Source organism: Salvia hispanica, chromosome 1, assembly GCF_029641045.1.
Source record: "Salvia hispanica isolate PSC_SH4W2 chromosome 1, Shi_PSC_v1, whole genome shotgun sequence".
Lineage (NCBI taxonomy): Eukaryota > Viridiplantae > Streptophyta > Magnoliopsida > Lamiales > Lamiaceae > Salvia > Salvia hispanica.
In genome coordinates this window covers 38,969,845-38,991,937 of record NC_142692.1, presented here as the reverse complement: position 1 = coordinate 38,991,937, position 22,093 = coordinate 38,969,845, and the positions used below count along the sequence as shown (strand labels likewise).

Below are 22,093 nucleotides of genomic sequence, written 5' to 3'. Positions count from 1 at the left end.
ATATTAACTTAGGGTTATAGTTTGTCAAATAAAAAACTGTTTGCCCCATTAGCTGTGTCAGCTAGTTAGCGGACGTTGCCCACCTTCTTTTTCTGGTTGTTAATCCACTGTCGACATGTGGATTTCTTTTATTTTACTTTTTTCAATTATCATTTATAGACTCTTCTATGCTTTTATGGCTATTTAATTGATAGTACTATTATAAAGAAATGATACTTACGTACGAAATATTGCTAACTCAATAGTACTCTCTCTTCATAGCTCAAGATGGGATTAGGGTGAAACCCTAAACCCTAAATTAGTTAAGGGAGTATGGAGTAATAAAGAGATCACACTTTATTATGAAATATCTCATTCAAAAATTAAAATGACAACATTCTTGAGTGACACGTTTTACATGGAATTGTTGACCAAAGTAAAATAGAGTACTATTAAAAGTTAGTTGAATATTTAAATACAAAAGGAGAAGAGAGATGATTTATTCCGAAATGTAGAAAATGATCATTTTAACTGGGACAAAATAAAGTAGTCATTTTGAATGAAATGGATGAAGTGTTAAATAGCTAAAAACTGTGGTTGACAAATCGTACTATAAATTAGATTCCTATTAGGTCGACTTGTTACCGCTATATATAGTTTGTCAAGCTCAAACTAGTTACGAACCATTCTTATTAATGTTGACCAGATATAATAACAATAAAATAATGAAAAAACTTGATAATACATGACGATGATATAAAACGATTTGAGAATCATGGACTCTAGCTAAAGCATAGAAGAAGGAAAGAAATTAAGGAATTGCCGACCTATGAAATAGGTGATAGGTGATCTAAAATAGAAAATTAGAGATTTTGGACCATTTATAAAAATGTTTATTTCATATTATTAATAAAATAATTTAAAAATTTATTAATTAAGATGGTAGGTTGACATGAATCTATTTTAAAGTTTTATTTTATATTTAAAATTAAAAATGTCATTACACGTTTATTGGTCAAAGATTAAAAGATGAAATGGTCACATTTCCTAAAATGGAAAGATTTGAAGAAAATTTTTACTAATTTTGTATTTGATAGTCCACGAAAAAAATAGTCTCATTTTATTATTTTAAAATGTCCAGAGAAAGTAGTCCATTTCCTAAAATTAAAATATTCTCTCTTACACTTTTTCCACTTATTCTATCATCTCATACTTACTCACTTTTTCTCTTTACCCACTTCTTTTTACTCATCTCTCTTAGTTTACCCATTTTTTTCATCTCTCTTATTTTACTAATTTCTTATTATAACTCGTGCCGTTAACAAATAAGACTATTTTTAATGGAGGAGTGAGTATTTACTTGTGTTTTATAGTTTTTATAAATAAATTCAACCACATTTCCCCTTTGCACTATCCTAATCTTACTTTTATTATTTTATTATGTATAATTTTTTTTCAAAAATAAGATCTATTGTTTAACCGTGTCAAAATCAATACATTTGTTTGTTTGTTTTTAATTTATTTAATCGTATTTTTTATGTTTCATAAAGAAACGTGACTTCTATTATGGGACGGAGATAGTATTATATTTTAAATTAATGTAATGATAAAATGATGTTAAATTAATTTTTGGAAAACTAATTAAGCGTGCATCGCCGTAAGGGTGTAGGTCGAAAATTCCAATTATATTTAAAAATATTAATCTTAATACGTCAAGTCACCTTTGTTATCGAATTTCTTCGTATAAATAAGCCCCATCATTTCCCTACTCTTCAAAATCAAACATTTTCAACTTTCAAAAGTGCAATCAATCTGTATAATCTCGATCATTACCAGAAAATATCAATGGCAGAACAACTTTTAGATTCGGCAGGACAAATTATTGATTGGATTCTTCCGATTTCGGCTGAATTGGAAGTGGATGTTCGAACTGCAGAACAAGCTGCACAACTTCAGCGATCAAACAGCTCCTCTGTGAGTTTCCCTCCATTTTCCTACTTTTTTTTTTTTTTTTTTTTTAATTTTAGTTTCTTATGGAGATCTTTCAAATTTCTTTGTGTTCTATTCATGAGTTGTTAGTATATGATAAGATAAGCCTTATTTTATCATAAAATATAAATATAATTATTTAGTAGATTGTGAGTACATTTTTCTAGGGGTGGGTATTTACGGTATACCTTACCGAAACCACCATACCGTATATCTTACCGTAAATACGGTATGCGAAAAAGTCATACCTTTACTTTACCAAAGTTTTCGGTATACCGAACTTCGGTATACCTTATTTTCGGTATGACGAATTTCCATATCGATACCGTACCTCATTTTCGGTATACCGTACCGAAGTTCGGTATACCTTACTTTTGCGGTATACCTGACTTTCAACATCAATCAATTAAAATAGAAAATTAGAGTTTTTAGAATATTATTTATATTTTTTAATTTTCAAATAAATTAAATATTATTTATTCATAATTATATTTATATTTCACAATAGATTTTATAATTTTAAAATATATAAACTATATTTTATATATAATTGTGTTTATATTTTTGTGGTATATACCTTAGTTTACGGTATATATCTTAATTTACGGTATATACCGAATTTCGGTATGCAATGGTATACCGCGGTATTTGAAAATTCATACCGTTACTTTATCGGAATCTTTCGGTAAGGCATCATACCGTACCGAAAGTTACGGTATACCGAAAAATTCGGTATTTTCGGTATTTTTCAGTACGATAAGGCCGGTATTTCGATATTTCGGTATTTTTCCCCAGCCCTACATTTTTCCCAAAAAATAATAATAAATCAAATGAAGTTTTAATCGCGGACATATGACAAAATTGTTGTTGAATCTTTTGATATAATAGGGAATACATAAGCTTATATTTCATTCACAGAATATACAACTATTAATTAAGTAATATAAATTATTAAATTTATCTAAATCAAGGTTATTTAAGTTCATAGTAACTTTTTAGAAATAAAAACTCATCTTTCTCAAAGAGAGGGAATATTACAAATACAAAAATGAGAAATTAATATTTTAATGTATTATTTGCTTGATGATTGTAGTCAGGTGAGGAAGAAATAGGGGAAGATGGAGAAAAGAAGAAGAAAAAGAAGGACAAAAAGAAGAGTGATGAAAAAAAACCAACTGAAGAGGCTGAAGAGAAGAAAGGGAAACTTCCACGCGTCAAGAAGGTGGAGGTGGTGGTTTCACCTCCACCAACTCCGGCAGCAGCAGCTGAGGGCGCCTCCACTCAGGGGGCTGACGACAAGGAGAAGAAAGGTTGATGAGAAGGAGAAGGAAGCCGTTGCAACAAAATAATTAAGATATTATCCCTAGTATACTATTATTTCGAATAAGTTGCAACTAAATAGCAATTAAGATACTACTGCTTCGAATAAGTATGTTACTGGTGTAAAATATGTTACGAACACTGCATGTGTATTGATATGATATTATTTATATATATTTTTTTTATTATAAAAAAAGTTTCCAACTGTTTTGGGATGGAGAAAAAAAAGTAAGATTTGTTAGGAATATATTATACATTATAAAATTCAAATCCTAAATTTTTAAATAATATTAATAATGATATTTATTTTGCACAAGTACGTGTTCATAAGATATCGCAAATTCAATGATATTCTATATTATACACTTAACATGGCTCCTTGTGGTAATATGTATGTCATTGATTAAAGTTTTGGTCACTTGATTGTTAACATTTTCGTTAGTTAAAGATTTCTTTTTTTTCCCTCAATAAACTAAGATTATTAATTAATCGATGCCTTTGTAAGATTTTCCCTTAAAAATAATTAAAGTTGAAAAGTATGCATAAATAATATTGAAGGCTTGCCGCCGCATCACTTGTGCTGATATGGCCTCGGAAGCAGCGGCCGAGACGGCGGCGAAGCCTAGAGGCGGTAGGCTTGGCACCGTAGTTACCGTTAAATGAGGTTTACAATTATATTTACAATAAATAAATTACTTATTTATTCATATTGTGAATAAATTATACGTAACATTTACATATTTTTTATTTAAAATTCTTGTTATTCATATTCGCAATATTGGAAATATTCTGATGATGGATATGGTGTAGAAGAAAACTCCCATCCTTTAATACTTTTAGAGCATCCACAATGGATGTCCGATCTCATGCCCGATCTGTCACACCTCAACCCTTATCACGTATGCACTTACTATAAATAAATTCAAAATTTTAAAATAAATAATCCATGTGTCAACTACATAAAATCCACATATTAAATCAGGTACATATTTCAAAATATTTTAAACTGTAGTGGGACCCTCTCACCATTCTATATATTGTACATTTATCTATATGCAAAAAAGATGAGGAGGAGAAGGTTGCCAAAATGCATCAGCCGCCGACCCTGATAACATATAGAGTTCCTATGACTCACGTTGACCCAAAAGGTTCACTAATATCTTATTCCTGAAAAATATTAGTGGTTTATATGAGTCACAACTCAGTGTATATAAACCTTACCTTTAATTCCACATCCCAGATTTCAATATATTCTTTAACCAATATATATAACACTAACCAACAAATATTAGAAACAATTTCATGTACATATGTATATGCCACACTATTCAGTTTATTATTCTGTGACAAATCAAGCCTGACATCTGCCCGGGATTCCATTGTATCTGACCCGAAGGTCTCATTGTCATTGTACACACACACACACACACACACATATATATATATATATGACCCGAAGGTCCTGTTGGAATCTATGTCCGGTCAATGAACTTTGACCAATTATAATTTCAACGAGATATTTAATTTTGTGAAATTAAATAATATAGTGTCGATCTACGTTCGGAGTAGATGACCGTGGTATATTTATTTTCTCAAATCTGATTCTGGGTGAGTGAGAAAGAATGGATTAAAGTTGTGCAAAATTGCAAACTTAATGAGCTATGAGAGAAGCTTAGGGAATAATTAAGAGAGTTAATTATCCCACATTGGAAGTTACAACCTTATTAAACTAGTATTTAATAAGAAGGATTATTACATGTAATAATTATAGTGGACTAAGATGGGCTGTAAGAGCCCACACGCGCGCACACGCGCGCGCCGCCCGCCCCGCCGTGAGTTGCATGCCTCGAGCCCGAGCCCGCGCCTGTGCTCGTGCTCGTGTCCGTGTCCTTGGATCTTGGCAATTGGTCTTTGGGTGGTCTTTGGGCTGTTCTTTGGGCCTGGTCGTGGGCTTGGTGCTTGGGCCTAGTTGCGGGATTGGCCCAAGTCTAGTGGGTCTAGAAGCTTCTAGACTCAGCCTCTCTAGCTCAGAGCGTGTAACAGCTCGTAACTGACGACCGTTACGGTCTAGCATTAATGACGGCCATTATGACCGTTGACCCCCTGCAGTGGACCGAGCCCATAAATAGGCTAGCCATTTCATGCATTCTACACACATCAAACACTAGAAAGCATTCTGCATCATAAGCTCTCTCTCTCTGCATTGTTCTTCTGTCGAAGCTCTGCCCTGTCCTCCATCCAGTTCGCCGGAGCTCTGCTGATAGCGGTGCTGCTTCACCAGAGACGCAGCCGTTTTATCTTTGGGGACGAAACGCCAATCCGAAGAGCACTACCGGGGCGTACTCGTCTTGCGGAAAGAGGCCTCCTCGACTCGGCTATTTCCTGTTCTACAGTTTGTAGTTTCGATTTCCATTTGTATTTTTCGTTTCAGTTCTTTTATGTATTCCTTCTTGGGTTGTATTACGCCTGATTATCTCTTGTAACTCCCTAAAACCAACAGGTCCATTGCCATTGTATATATGACCCGTAGGTCTCATTGTCATTGTATACATATATATGACCCGAAGGTCCATTGCCATTGTATATATATGACCCGTAGGTCCATTGCCATTGTATATGACCCGTAGGTCCATTGCCATTGATATCAGACCCAGGGCATGACTGTCACAGATCCTCTTTAATCCAATGATTCAAATAATTCTAAAACCATGTGTAAACATATCAATTGCATCAATTACATATCTCTATCATATTTCATCCGATAATTTCAATACTATAGATAAACATATCAATTGCACATATCACATATCTTCGTCATATTACACAATCAAACACATAATCAAATCATATAATTCAATTATTCACTTTATTTAAACACCTAACAAAAAAGCACATAAAATATATAAAATTAAAAGTGTGATTTATAGATTAAGATAGATAATATGGTAGATCACTTGTTCCCGTTTCTCGATCTATAGCCCTTGGTCCTTCAACAAAAATAATACCGGACTATTTTTCTTACAAAGGAGTTCACCCCTTTGGTTTTATTAATTTAATTTTTTTTTTCTTTTATCCAACACTATAGCCAGACTTAATGGAGGAAATGATTTTATATCCAAACCTTCTTTAAAATACACTAATCCTCAAATGAATCAAATACGAGACACGTTTCAACTACACGTCACTACTAAGAATTTTCTTTTATTTTTCTTTCACATTTATCAAAGTATAGAGTAGTTTTTATATTTCCATGCATTATCTCTATTTATACATTTTCTAAAAAGACACCCTCATACAATATATGTTTTAAATGCACAAATACATTCATAAACCAAAGAAATAGATGATTTTGTATATACTCATAGGTCTTATTAGTCAAAAGTTGTCCTATATATATTCTTTGGCAATCCGTGGCATTATATGTCATATACTATATACTATTAGTTTAACTGTTCAGATATGATATAACAATTAGTCCTAAAATGATAATAAAAATCTGCAATTGTGAAAAATGATGCAGGTTTCGGGCTAGGGATGTCACAATTCTTTCCCCTTTTAAGAATTTTGTCCGCAAAATTCATTTCTTTCTAAGTTTAGGTGCTCAATAAAATTGCTAAACCGTAATGAGATCTGGATAATTCTAAGTTTAGAATATTACTTATATTTTATAATTTTAAAAATAATTTAAAAATAATTTAAAAATAATTTATTCATAACTATATTTATATTTCATAATAGATTTTATAATTTTAAAATATATAAAATATATTTTATATATAATTGTGTTTAAATTTTTGTGGTATATACCTTAATTTATGGTATATATCGAATTTCGGTATGTAGCGGTATACCGCGGTATTTGAAAATTCATACCGTTTCCTTACTGGAATCTTTCGGTAAGGTATCATATCGTACCGAAAGTCATGGTATACCGAAAATTCGGTATTTTCGGTATTTTTCAGTACGATAAGGCCGGTATTTTGGTATTTCGGTATTTTTTCCCAGCCCTAGTTGTGGGCAACCTCCTGCCCCTGCGCGGCGCCACGGAAGAAAGGGAAGAAGAAGATGACGCGGAAAGAAAAGGCGCCATCTGTCCCAGTCCCACTCCCACCCGACGAGCCGAACGAGGAGTACGCAACAGGGCGTACTGACTACGAGTTTGATGAGTACCTGAAGGTGGCTCAGTGTTGGGTCGATGTATCGGAGGATTCGATATCCTCCAACAACCAGACTTCGGCCAGGATGTGGGATCGCAATGGGGAACGCTACAACGAGGTGAAACCGAGGTAGGCGTTCAAGCGAACCAAGATTCAGCTGCGCAAGTGTTGGGATTGGATCAAGCTCCACGTCAACAACTTCTGCTATATCTACAACAGGAACATGGACGGAAGGGCTAGTGGTGAGAGCATGGAGGATGTCCTCAACAAGTCGTTGTCCGAGTACCAACGGCAGTTCAGGCAGTTCAAGCTGTACAATGTTTGGCTGATCTTGAAGGACAAGGCGAAGTTCAACGGAGGGATACCGGCTGGATCCTCGGCTGCGAAGCGAACGAAGATCACCGCCACTGGCGGTTACACGAACATCGGCCCATCTCCTGTGGATCTGAACGCTGAGCCAGAAGGGAGTTTCGGCACGCCTACTTCTACTTTTAGACGTTCCATTGGTACCAAGGCTGCCAAAGCCCAGGCAAAAGGGAAGGCGAAAGCAGGCACGTCTGGATTGGCAGCGCCCCGCAGACTGCGCCTCCTCCATCTACTCAGCTCATGGACAAGGCGATCGAGGAGTTCGGAGAAAGTTTATGGTTTTTAAAGCCAAAAACCTTTTTTTTAAAACACATCAAAAAAGAAGTAATTCAAATTCCTTAAAATGAAGGAAATGCCTATTTTTGAGCAAGCCACCTCATTAAGAATTCTGCACATACGTATCAGGAAGAAAGTGTCTATGGACTTTCACAAAATTAAATATTCTAATATAAGAGGCCGACGACCTCGTCGAGCTTCATGCAACACCTTGTGTCAGCTTGTTAGTGGACGCTGCCCACATTCTATGTTATTCTACATGCTTCTTTTTCTAGTTTGTGATCCACTATTGACAAGTGGATTTCTTTTATTTTTCTTTTTTCAGTTTCCATCTATATAGGCTCTTGTATGCTTTTATGACTAATAAATTGATAGTATTATTACAAAGAGGTGATACTTGCGTACGAAATTATTACTGAATGAATAGCACCCTAAACCCTAAATCAATTGATAGTATTATAAAGAGGTGATAGTTATGTACGAAATATAATTTCATAATAAAATTACCACATTATTGAGTGAATCAATTGATAGTAATATAATGAGGTGATAGTTTTGTACGAAATATAATTTCATAATAAAATTACCACATTATTGAATGACAAGTTTAGATGGAGCTGTTGAGTGGAATAAAAGAGGGTATTGAAAGTTTAGTTGAAAATTTTAATAAGGTGGGAAAATTTTAATAAGGGATGACAATTGTAAGTCGAAAAGTTAAATTATATTTAAAAAGAAAGAACTATGCCATTAGTTCCTAACTTTTAGGGTTGTTGCACCATAGACCCCTAACGAAAAAAAATATCTCCAGACAGGGGCGGAAGGAGGGTGGGGTCAGGGGGCCCATGTCCCCCACAATTCTTAAAAAAACCTAGGGGTATTTAATAATTTCACAATAATTATAATTTATAATATATAGTATATTATTAAAGATAGGTTTCAGCAAAAATTATATGAATTGTTTCCTCTCAGCAAAATTTATATGAATCATTTCCTTTTAACTTAGCTTTCTCCTTTTGCCGTTTTATAAGTGTAATCTGAATTCTCCTTCTGCTATTCTATAAGTCTGTAATCTGAAATCTGGTTATCTAGAACTAGATATATTTTAAAACTTAAATATAATTCAATTGATTTTTCTACATATGTTGTTTCTTTGTTTGGCGGCTATAATTATGTAAATTGAGACCTAAATAATCACATTTAAAGCTCTAAATCGGTACACATAAAATTCAAAGGGGGAGAAAGAAGATAAGCTTATGTAATTCAATGGCTATGACGGTTCTGTCGTTGGAATTCTTTATTTGATGTGTATGTGTTAATAGTTTTTTTTATTTTTATTAATTATTGTTCGTAACTGCAACTTTTAGATTTGAGCAGATTGTATATTTTAGTTACTCTTTATTGTTTTAGTTGTAGTGTATTTAATATGAACTTTATCCTTTTTGTGTATAATTTATATTTTGCTATTCTTAGTATAGAAAATATCAAATATTTTTCAATGGTTTATTTATTAGTTAAGTTGCCACTGATCTTACATGTTGCCACTGCATCAGTAGAAAGAGCCTTTTCAGCAATGAAGATCATAAAGGCTTCTCTACGTAATAGCATGGGAGACCAACTATTGAATGATCGTTTAGTTCCTTACATCGAAAAAGATGTGTTTGTTAAAGTTAATTACTAATGAAACTATTATGCAGCGATTTCAGAAGATGAAGAATATAAGACAAATGTTATGATGTGATTATATTTAACTTTTACATTTTGAACCTTATAATTTAATTTATGTATTTTTTTGAAGTTTAATTTTGGACCCCCCATGATGAAATTTCTGGCTCCGCCAGCCACTGATATTCTCTTTCCTTGGCAGAAAAATGTCGGATGACTTGAAAGTTATAAAGTCGATTAAATTTGAAATGGTTCCTCAAAATGAAGAACAGGCTCCGCCTGCTCGTCTGCATGTTGCCGTTGTGAGTTTCTCTCCATTTCTAAATTTTATTTAAATACTTTTGTCTATTTGGAAATAAAAAAATTAATCGTTTTGTGTTAGGAGTACATTTTTCTAATTCTTTTTGGTCTATTCATTATTTGTTATATGAAAATATACTAGTACTACTAATTAAGGAGTAATAAAATATAATTAAATATTTAATGGAGTGGGAGTACATTTATCCAAAATAAAAAATCAAATGAAGTTTTAATTGCGTACATATAAAAAAAATTGTTTTGAATCTTTTGATATACTAGAGAACACTTGAAATTAGTTAAATCAATCAAATTATATTAATTTATCTAAATCAAGGTTATGAACAGACTACTACCATTTTTAATAAAATACAAACTCATCTTTCTCAAAGAGAGGGAATATTAAAAAATAAAAAAATGAGAAAATAATATTATTTGATTGATGATTGCAGTCGGTAGAGGATATAGAAGAGAAGAGTGATGACAACAAACCAACTCAAGAGGCTGAAGAGAAGAAAGGGAAGCTTCCCGGCGGCAAGAAGGCTCCGGCAGCAGCAGCTGAGGGCGCCGCCACTCGGGAGAAAAAAAGTTGATGAGAAGGAGAAGAAGAAGGAAACCGTTGCAACAAAATGATTAAGATATTACCCCTAGTATACTAGCATTTCGAATAAGTTGAAACTAATGAGTAGTACTACATATTAGTGTGTCGAATAAGTATGTTACTGGTGTAAAATAGTATATTACGAACACTAATATGTATTGATATGATATTATTCATAGAGTGTATTTGCATGTATATTTTATTATAAAAAAAGAGTTTCCAACTATTTTGGGATGGAAAAAAAAAGTTAGATTTGTTAGGAATATATTATAGTACATTATAAAATTCAAATCCTAAATTTTTAAATAATATTAATAATGATACGATTTGTTATGATGATATTTATTTTGCACAAATGTTCATAAGATATCGAAAATTCAATGATATACGCATACATATATAAAAGCATTTTTTATACACTTAATAGAGCTCTTGTGGAAATATGGAAGTCGAGTTATCACATCCATCAAACATGGCCTAAGATTATTAATTAATTGATGGCTTTGTATTTTGTAAGATTTTCCCTAAATATGCACAAATAATTTTGAAGGCTTAAGAAGCCGCCGCATCACTCGTGCTGATATGGCGTCGGAAGCAGCGGCGAAGCCAAGAGGCGATAGGCTTTGCACCATCTGCAACACCAAGCAAGCCGCCCTCAAGCGCCCTAAAACACTCGAACAAGTAAACTTTTTTTGCTATAATCCTCAATTTAATTCTCAAACCATTATTGAATAAACATGCTGTTCTTCCTCTCTGCAATAGATATGCAAAGAGTGTTTCTACGCAGTTCTAGAAGACGAAATTCACAGAGTGATTGTGGACAATCACCTCTTCAAGCGCGGCGAACGCGTCGCTATTGGAGCTTCTGGAGGAAAAGGTGCAGAAAATTTGCTCTCCTCTTCTAATTTTGCCCTAATTTGGATTGCAATCGGTTGGTACTAATTGGATTGTGTTTCGGCAGATTCAACTGTGCTTGCATATGTGATGGCCGAATTGAATCGTAGACACGATTACGGGCTCGATCTTTTCTTGCTTTCGGTTGATGAAGGAATTACTGGATACAGAGATGATTCACTTGAAACTGTTAAAAGAAATGAAATTCAGGTGTGTTGTATCACCAATTGCTTGCTTGCAGGATTATCCTCTTTCATTTCTGGCGATGAAGTTTGTTTCGTTTTATATGCCGATTTAAGGATTTAGGGTTTAGGGTTTAGCTTTGCAATGTGTTTGTTCGAATTAAAGCTATAGGCTTATAGGGTTAAGGAGAGTCCAGCTAGATGAACTGGTTTTCCTCTCACATTTTCAGTGATTCTGTAATGTCTAATCGATTGATGCGTTTTATATGCTTTCAGTATGGAATTCCTCTTAAAGTTGTCTCGTATAAAGACTTATATGGGTGGACGATGGATGAGATTGTGAAGCTGATAGGTCTCAAGAACAATTGTACCTTTTGTGGTGTTTTTCGTCGCCAGGTAACAAGAATGATGAAACTAGGAACCTGAAAAGAACATAACTTTAGTTTCGATTGAACAACTTCTACGATTAGAATCCTCACATTGGGTACTTAGTTATCCAAATCTAAAAATGGTGATGCTGCTTCTGTTTAAGGCTCTCGACCGGGGTGCTTCTCTTTTAAAAGTGGACAAGATAGTTACAGGGCATAATGCAGATGACATTGCTGAGACAGTTCTACTAAACATATTGAGAGGCGACATTGCAAGGTAATACTCCCTCCGTTCCATAGTAATGGTGGCATTTATTTTCGGCACGGAGATTAAGAAAAATTGTGTTGGTAAGTTAAGTAAAGAGAGAATAAAGTGGAAAATGAAAAAGGTAGAGAGATGAAGAGAGAAAAAAGTAAGAGAGAGTAAAGTAGGTGTGGAAAAATGTGTTGACTTTTACTAAAAACGGAAATGACTCTATTACTATGGAACGGAGGGAGTATATGTTAAGATCTTGAAAGTAAGAAGAAAGCTTCGATAAGTTTGTACTTTTGTGCTCCATTTTCTTTGTCAGCTTGATCAGTGGAAACTCCTTGTTAAAATGGCAGGCTGAGTAGATGCACCTCTATTATTACGGGTGAAGATGGGCCTATTCCAAGATGCAAGCCTTTTAAGTACACCTATGAGAAGGAAATTGTGATATATCCTTTTTGAATTAGAAGTTTATGCTTTCTTTTCATTGTTAATTGTATGCTTGTAGCAGCCGTTTTATTAGCAGTCGTGTCCCCTTAACACACTTTTACGTATGCATACTTCAAACGGTTGGATTACTTCTCAACCGAGTGTAAGTATTCAATGCACATTTCCTCGCATATTCACTGGTTTCTTGTTTGGTCATTGAAATTCTCTTGGTATCTAGTGACTTTCTTTTAAGCCTACTTGTCTTCCCTTACACATTCTTTGATCATCATTATGTTATAATTTGAATTGCAGGCATATACTCTCCCAATGCTTATCGTGGCTTTGCTCGGGAATTCATTAAAGATTTGGAGAGGATCAGGTCCTACAATCTGTTCTGATATTGGTGTTGTCTTTGGCACAATATTTTTTTATTTTGGTGTAACATTGCATTCCGTGGTTGTCATTTTAGGCCAAGAGCTATACTCGACATCATAAAATCTGGTGAAGATTTTAGGATAGCAACCCATACAAAAATGCCAGAGCAGGGAAACTGTGAAAGGTGTGGTTACATCTCCAGCCAGGTAAGAGTGTAAATTGCTTTGCCTTCAGTTTAATCTTTAGAAGAGCACATATCTCAAACAAATTCTACTCCCTCCGTCCTTTTCAAAGTGAAACATTTCCATTTTTGCACAGAATTTAATACTCCTACAATTTTGTTTGCTATGTTAAGTGGATAGAGATTAAAGTAGGAGACATGATTTCATTTTTAGAAGTGTGTCGTTTTGAGTGAGACATCCTAAAAAGGAAAGTGTGTCGCTTTGAATGAGACGGAGGAAGTATCTAGTTGGTCGTATTTGTTCATTTTACTCGACTATTCTGCATTGAATTTACTTTAATACTACTAGGCATGTTATACTTTAAATTAAAAAGTACGATGCATATAACCTTCAACACTTCCCTTTCTTTGGCATATTCTACATTTGCTTTTCGATAGTCTCTACTTGAGGCGCTAAATAACTGCAGTTAAGCTCATCATCTTGCAACCCATAACATGTCACCCGACAGAAGATTGAGAGGGTTTAAAGTTTCTTACACATGTCTTATAAATGCAGAAATGGTGTAAAGCTTGCGTTCTACTCGATGGACTTAATCGAGGTTTGCCTAAGCAAGGTATTGGTCGGACGCGAGGCGTGGATGCCGAGCGCAACAAGGATTCGAGAGAAACTAATGGAACACAGAGTTTGCAGAGCAAGCAATGTGGATCACTTGACTTCTGATTCAGTGGTGCAGTTTGGTATGTTTGAAATTCTCTATGTACTGTTTATAATGGGAAGCAGAAGCATAATATATTTATTTGGATATTTTTGTATTTTCTGTACTTTTTAAAAACACTATTTAGGATTCTTTGGGCTAATGAAATTTTGGTTAGCTAGAAAACATGTATACCATCTTTTCTTCTTTTTTGTTTATTAATATTAAAAGAATGACTGTTTTCTTCTTAATGGGTATATTTTCACTTTTGGCATTATTGTTTTCAATGTTATGTTGTCAGAAAGGTAGCAATAATGATAATGTGAACTGCAGCATGAAAGGGCCCATGTTCCATACTGAGTTGTGGAAAAGCAGGCTCTGTTTTCATTCACGGAAAACAGTCTTATTTTTTTATTATAGTCTAGAAAATAGTCTTGTTTTTCTATTGAAGTCGCTTTGCAATACGTTCCAAGTTAAATGAATCATATATTTTCATTTTTTAGCAAAATAACTATCTATTTTCTCTTTAGTTATCTAGTTCTGTTTTATTTTTCTACACTTATTTGCTTAAATTTGAGCAAAAAAAAATCTTAATTAATTTGAGTGGTATTTATACCAGTCAATAAAAATTTCCAATCACTGATTTCATACGAAAAAAATTCACGTTTTCACACTAAAATATTTGCAATATTTTAAGATCATGGCAACATTTTGAGCTTTGAATCACATTTTCGACTTCAGCAAATTAAGCCAATTTCAAGGCCTGCCGTCCAACGTTTTATTTATGGCAATTGCTTCGCCATTACTTTCGCCTGAATTTGTGCCGTTTTAAAGATTGTTACAAATGTTGCTTAAAATTTTTGGTAATAGATAAATATTAAAATTACATAATACTATAAGTAATAAAATTGCTTTTTTAGGATAAATACAAAATGTTGCATTAGACTAAATTACTAAAATCCTATAAATTTTAAAGTAAAACTTTTCGGAATCGAAAATTTCAGATTGTTTTGTATTAGTTTAAATATGTAATACCTCCAAAAATTAAAACACCACTCGACAAGGATGAACACATACTTTATATTAAAAGACAAAGGTCAGATTTAGATTCTCATTGTTCCTTTTCTAATTTACCATCTAATAATTTAAGTTGCAATTATATAAAGAGCTTGCTTTGTTTCTTTATTCAGACAGTAGTCTACTGTTAGGTCAGCAAAGAAGAAGATTAGTACTATAATAACAACTCAAATGTCATATTGAATTGTGAATAAAATAATTATAGTACTTTTATAATAGTACTATGTAGTTGCAAGTTGCAACTTGTATTATGGCCTATGGGAACGCAAATCCATAGTTAAATAATACTTGTATCTATATATCCGGTCTTTAATAATTTTATCATTTATATTCCAAACTATCAACTATGAATTTTATCAATTGTAATATTGTATCAATCTTATGGAGTGCCATTTTTTTACAACTTGTATTAAGTAAAATGTTTAAGATCGAAACCAAATTGGTAGATTGAGTTGAAAATTTGAGTAAAACTATTGCGAATATTACAAGTGAGATAGATTTGGAAAGGGACGGTTTTGACCTGTATTTTCATGATTGACCAAATGTTTTTTAAATCGTAGTAGTATAATTTTGATTTCGGAGATATAAAACAAATAATCTTCACTGCATTACCATTTATCAGCGAATTAATAATTATTTTTTGGATAGTTACTATAAAATCGATGTTTGAATACCACACTATGAAAATTATAGTAGTAAAAATTTATGCAAATAAATATTGAATGGGAATATATAAAGGTAAGACATAAAGTTTATTATGAATCGCATTTAATTTAAATAATTAACACATTAGTATTTTATCATGAGGATAACAAGTCATGTGGGGTGGGTGCATGGGACACCACCGACACATTTGTTTTAATTTTAAATATGATATTAATAGTACTCATATTTTAAATTTTAGTACTAATGCCTAAATCATATACGTACTTTGATTTGCAAGTAAAACATAATCTCTATAAATTAACTCTAGTAAGTATTTTTAACTTACCCTTAGATGAACCATTAATCAAACATACTGGTTTTATAATTCGGGAAATAAAAAAATCTCAGAATCTGACTCTTTGACCATTAAATACATTCTAATCATAGTCCATCATTAATTATTAGGAGATTTATCATTAAATAAATATCCTCATAGCGATTTTTTTCCATCTTATTATTATTATCGATGTATGAGTTGTCAATCTACGCGTTTATTCGAAAAGAGTCGCAGTAATAAAATTAGCAAGTAGTATCATCACACATTCCAAAAATTTCTTTATTTCAATGCATATTGTCTCAATATTAGAATATTTGGTTAAGCACTGACCACCTTTAAAACTTGAAATATCAGTCAAAAAAATTCTCGACACAAAAAATAAAAAAAATAAAAAATTCATTCGTCTAATACATTATTGATATACTCCTCCAAACTATATCGTTTTCATTGCAAATAAGCGACGTTGTTTATTAGCTAATCAACATCGACGTCCACGTATAATTTCAAGGCCACCATATCGGATGCAATTTCACCATTTTTTTTAAATTTTTTTGTAATAACATGATTGATTACATATTAAAAACTCCAATAGTTTTCAAAGCTGGTAGGACAAAAATTTAATCAAATCTCATAACTTTACTCTTTTTTTATCCATAAAATAATGGTCTTATTATTAAATTAATTTATTGAATTTATCACAGCTAGATACGAGGCTCTTTCTCGGCAGCCACTGTAAATGCTTAAATACACCTCCAAATCCCAATCCAAAATCCCCAATCCATTCTCCTCTCTCTTCTATTCCACTCTCCCAAACATGCCGCTAAGATTAGCGGTAGTTTTGGCGTTTCTGGCCATCGCCGCCGCGGAGGATCCCTACCGATTCTTCAATTGGAATGTCACCTACGGCACCATCTGGCCGCTCGGCCTCCCCCAGCAGGTTCTCCCTCTCTCTCTCTCTCCAATTCGCGACGCAATGTGGGTGACTTTCGTTTTAATTTGGTGTTTTTGTTTGGGTAATAGGGTATTTTGATAAATGGGCAATTTCCTGGGCCGAATATCAACTCTGTTACCAACGATAACATAATCGTCAATGTCTTCAACAGCTTGGACGAGCCCTTCCTCATTCACTGGTAATTTTATTTTCTGAGATTATTGCGCATTTAAATGCTTTTATGCATTAATCAAGTTAAATTGCTTTTATTTACTGGATTTATTGGGTTTGTGACGATTTAATTGTTTGTGGTTAGTAAAAAGTTAGTATTACTCTTATTCAAATATTATTGAAATGTGAATTCGACTTTTATGTACTCTACAATTCAACTATACAATGGATTGTGAGATCAGTCTCCTTACCAAATACTCACTTAGTTCTCTAATTTGTATACCAAATGTAATCCTATTATTTCGGATATTAACTAGTTTTAATGGAATGTAGACGTATTTATTAAATAAGTATTAAAAGGTAAATAGGAACTGAAAAAAAGAAATACGAGGCACGTTTTTAGTGGAGTAGTATGAATTGGAGTTATTGATTATGTGTAGTATATGTGCGTAGTTATTATGCCTTGATATTGAGAATATAGCCCTTGATTAGCCACCAATTAGTGATTTACTTCCGCCTTAAGTTTAGGGTATTATTTCGTCGTTTATTAGACATTATGTTTAGTAATTTTAGAATCCAAAGCTTATTAATGAATTTGATTTTTTAGGAAGGGTGTTTGATTAAAATTTAACTTATATAATTTGAGTAATCTGCATCCCAAATAGCACAAGAATATACTAGTATTAGTTAAAGCATAAATTATTCTGTAATAATGAACTGTAAAAAATAAGAGCATTATGTCAAAATATTATTTTTAGAAAATACAATTCATTTAAGAATTTTTAGTGGAGTGGATAGAAGCACATGGTTGATATTCATTTACGATAAATAGGGTCCTGAATTTTAACAAGATAAGTGTGAAATCCAAAAAATACAAGAATCGAGGGATAGGAAAACATGTGTATTTTATTTCATTTTCGATTCAGTAAACTAGAAAAAAAGTACGTATTCACCCACTAATGCAATTTGCAATAAATGAATTCCAATAATTGTAGTTATACAGTAATTGAAATAAGAACTTATACTCTATTTAGTGCCACAATTCTCAGGCTCTTTTTCTAGTTTTGGAGCATTATATTTGGATTAAGAGGAAAGATGAAAATTGAACTTTTATTATCCTTGGAATGGCTTTGATTTTGAATGTTATAGTACTTTTTTATGTTTATTAGCAGAAATGTTGTACTACTAGTTTGAAAAAGAGGCCACATGCATTTTTATTCAGGAAACAAGATAAAAGTCACATGGGCTGTAGTGACATACATTTTCTAAAGCTTATGTTATTTCCAGCCATTATCAATTTTGAATTATATAAATTGTCTAAATTTATCAAATAGTATAAAATATTCTCCATTTTTTTCTACGAATCGTATTCTTTTTTATGTTCATACTATAATTGGGTAAATTTAGTTTACGACAAAAATTAATAAATTTAATTTTTTATTTTATTCTTTATGTGTAGTTGGATTAAGGGAGTAATAAAATAAACGTGGGTTCTATTTAAAAAAGCGAAAAATTGAGGGACCTAGATTGAGATAAAAAGGACAAGGATTCTGATTCATCAATAATTTAATGAATTGGATTTGCCTCTGTTTCTGACAGTGGCATAAAGTCGAACACATGGAGCTGTCTCTCTATTCACTCAATTTTAAAATTACTATCCTAGTCCTTGTGTTTGTCAGAAATAGATTTTAACCCCATTATTTCTTGTATTTCCAGTTCTGCCCCAAATAGTCTCCAATTATTGATCCAAGTCTTGTGATATTTTTTAAGTAAATCGTTAGTGTATTTAATTAATATTACTAGTATTCGTGTCTGAGCTCGAGCCTGTAAACTTTGAATGATAGGAATGGGATTCAGAATAGGAGGAACTCTTACGAAGATGGAGTGTTGGGAACAACATGTCCGATCCCTCCGGGAGGGAACTTCACATACATTCTACAAATGAAGGATCAAATAGGGAGCTTTTCATATTTCCCATCACTGGGATTCCACAAGGCTGCTGGTGGATTCGGCGGGATTAAAATCTTAAGCAGACCGGGAATCCCGGTCCCTTTCGATAATCCTGCCGATGACTTCACCGTCTTGATTGGAGATTGGTATGCAACGAATCACACTGTAAGTCTCCCTTCCTACTCTCTATCACTCATGTTAATTTTTTTGTCAAATAATGCACACTATAATTCATTTTTTTGTAACTTAAACTTTTAAATTCTTTCAATAAATGACCCCACATTTTAGCTAAACATACTTGTTTTTTCAAAATCTGGCCCAAAAATATTGATGTGAAATTTGTTAGTATTAAATCTGAAATTTGAAATTGAGCTACTTCCATTATAGCGGTTGTTGATTTATTATTGTCAGTCACATCACAGAAAATAATTTGGATTTGATTTTAGATTGAAATCATTTACTACTTTCTTGCCACATGCAACTATAATTTTGATAATAAATAAATTAATGATTTTATTTAACTGTTAAAACTTTTTAAATACGATTTTACTCAAATAAAGAGTATAAATGAATTAAATTTGCTAAACCACTACAAATGAATGATACTCCATTTATTTGAACCGAAATTGTAATTTTATCATATTTATGATAGATTATTTTTATTGCTAATAATTATTAGACATTGAGTTTGCATTTTCATCTATTAAAAGAAAGTTCAACTAGTCTCGTGTGCCATGTCATCTCGGGATATGGGCTTTTTGGAGTGTCGGTAGCTTTGTGTAGGCCCATTTTCTGAAAAGCTTAATTACGAATGCAGCAACCTTTGACCATTGAGCCATCCACAGCTGGATGCTTTTCTGGTCCAGCTTTTGTCTTTGGGCCCATTAGTTCAAATTTCAAACTCTGTGTTTAGTGGTTTTTCCAACTGTTTTTTAAAATTAAGAAACGAATCAGAATTTGACTAAACTTCATGGCAAATTGCTTAGGTCTTGAGGGGAATCCTCGACGGCGGCAACAAGTTGCCTTTTCCGGACGCGATCCTCATCAACGGCCGCGGCCCAAATGCGACATCTTTCAACGTCGAACAAGGCAAAACATACCGCTTCCGGATATGCAACGTGGGATTGCAGAACTCTCTCAACTTCCGGATTCAAGGCCACAAGATGAAGGTGGTTGAGGTGGAAGGAACTCACACTCTGCAGATCAGCTACTCCTCTCTCGACATCCACGTCGGCCAGTGCATGTCCGTGCTCGTCACGGCTGATCAGCCGTCACAGAGCTACTACATTGCTGTGTCTAGCCGGTTCACCACCCCGGTCCTCCTCACCACTGGCTTCCTCCGTTACTCATACTCGAACAGCCCGCCCTCGGGCCCCCTTCCCGGGGGACCAACCGTTGAGATCGACTGGTCCCTCAACCAAGCTCGTTCCATCAGGACTAATCTTACAGCGAGCGGGCCAAGACCGAACCCACAGGGCTCTTACCACTACGGTATGATCAACACGACACGAACCATAAGGCTGGCTAGCTCGGCTGGTCAGGTGGACAATAAGCAGAGGTATGCTATCAACAGTGTGTCGTATAAACCGGCCGACACCCCTTTGAAAGTCGCGGATTACTTCAAGATAGATGGGGTTTTTCGCGTTGGGAGTGTGTCGGATGCTCCTAGCTATGGAGGAGTGTACCTCGACACGGGAGTGATAGGTGCTGACTACAGAAGCTACATCGAGATCGTGTTCGAAAACGATGAAGATATCGCGCAGAGCTATCACCTCAGTGGCTATTCCTTCTTCGTAGTCGGGTAAGTGTGTGTGTGCGTGTGTGTGATTTGTGTCTTTCCCGTTTTCTTACTGAGTTGATTTGTACGAATATCAGAATGGACGGAGGGCAATGGCGTTCCGATAGTCGTAACGAATACAATCTACGTGATGCAGTCTCCCGTTGCACGGTCCAGGTGAGAAACGAGTACTACAAACTAAAAAATGGAGCATATTTTTTTATAAAAAAAATGTTGTCGAATTTTTTGTATTTTATGTGAATCGTTGTACAAAAACCCTTATCAGTATTGTGCGGACAGGTGTATCCCAAGTCATGGACCACGATATATCTGGCGTTGGACAACGTGGGAATGTGGAACTTGAGGTCGGAGTTCTGGGCCCGACAGTACCTGGGGCAGCAGCTGTATCTGAGGGTATACACGCTGTCCACGTCATTGAGAGACGAATACCCCATCCCAAGGAACGCGCTTCTCTGTGGGAGGGCGAGCGGAAGGCGCACGAGGCCGCTTTGATTTGCTATATATGGCATGCCATGAGTTGGTGTATGTGTTAGAAATAGAAGGTTTTTGAATTGTTGGGTTCTGGAGGTGCTAGCTCAGCACCATGAGGTTTTAGGAGCAATGTTGTTATCTATATATATCAGGGTTTGATTACCTTATTCTTTGTATTTGAGCATGGATGTTGTATCTCTGTTTCATATGTTATATAGTACAATTATTTTTGTATTCAATGAAGTTGTACGGTTACTATGTGATGAATTTAATACTAGTATTTTATATTTATCTGGTTATTTTTTATCACTTATCCTACATGTCACAAACACATGTAACTCGGTAATTTTACAAATTATCACAAATCCAAATTAGTGATAATTTTACAAATTATCACAAATCTAAATTAGTAACTCGGTAAGATCTATTGTTCAATATCAAAGAATACACCCTTTTCTTAAGTCTAAAATAAAGGATTCTTTTGAAAGACAAGGAATGGTTCATTCGAAATTAGCAAATAAGAAATTTCCGGGCTATGAAACAGATCAATGGAAAAACTGGTTAAAAGAGCATTTTCAGTACCATTTATCTCAGATCAAATGGTCTAAATTAATACCAGAAAAATTGCGAAATAGAGTTCGTCAGCGTTGTATAGACAAAAAGACAAATTTAAGCAAGCATCATTCATATGA

At 33.9% G+C, this 22,093-nt stretch overlaps 3 protein-coding genes across 3 annotated transcripts; all 3 read left to right on the top strand.

The window, feature by feature from the left end:
• Window positions 1–1,764: 1,764 nt before the first annotated feature.
• On the top strand, window positions 1,765–3,462 carry LOC125217961 (uncharacterized). Its single transcript, XM_048119541.2, has 2 exons — window positions 1,765–1,953; window positions 3,062–3,462. Exons 1-2 carry the CDS (start codon window positions 1,825–1,827, stop codon window positions 3,281–3,283), a joined length of 351 nt encoding a protein of 116 aa, XP_047975498.1. The 5' UTR covers window positions 1,765–1,824; the 3' UTR covers window positions 3,284–3,462.
• Window positions 3,463–11,160: 7,698 nt separating this feature from the next.
• LOC125217834 (cytoplasmic tRNA 2-thiolation protein 1) lies at window positions 11,161–14,272 on the top strand. Its single transcript, XM_048119383.2, has 10 exons — window positions 11,161–11,328; window positions 11,410–11,524; window positions 11,609–11,751; window positions 12,000–12,119; window positions 12,256–12,368; window positions 12,698–12,790; window positions 12,893–12,933; window positions 13,083–13,149; window positions 13,240–13,351; window positions 13,883–14,272. The coding sequence occupies exons 1-10, from the start codon at window positions 11,230–11,232 to the stop codon at window positions 14,045–14,047; spliced, it is 1,068 nt and encodes a 355-aa protein (XP_047975340.1). The 5' UTR covers window positions 11,161–11,229; the 3' UTR covers window positions 14,048–14,272.
• A 2,512-nt stretch (window positions 14,273–16,784) lies between these two features.
• LOC125222891 (L-ascorbate oxidase homolog) lies at window positions 16,785–21,668 on the top strand. Its single transcript, XM_048125759.2, has 6 exons — window positions 16,785–17,017; window positions 17,101–17,210; window positions 19,027–19,297; window positions 20,119–20,933; window positions 21,008–21,086; window positions 21,210–21,668. The coding sequence occupies exons 1-6, from the start codon at window positions 16,817–16,819 to the stop codon at window positions 21,420–21,422; spliced, it is 1,689 nt and encodes a 562-aa protein (XP_047981716.2). The 5' UTR covers window positions 16,785–16,816; the 3' UTR covers window positions 21,423–21,668.
• The last annotated feature ends 425 nt before the right edge of the window (window positions 21,669–22,093 follow it).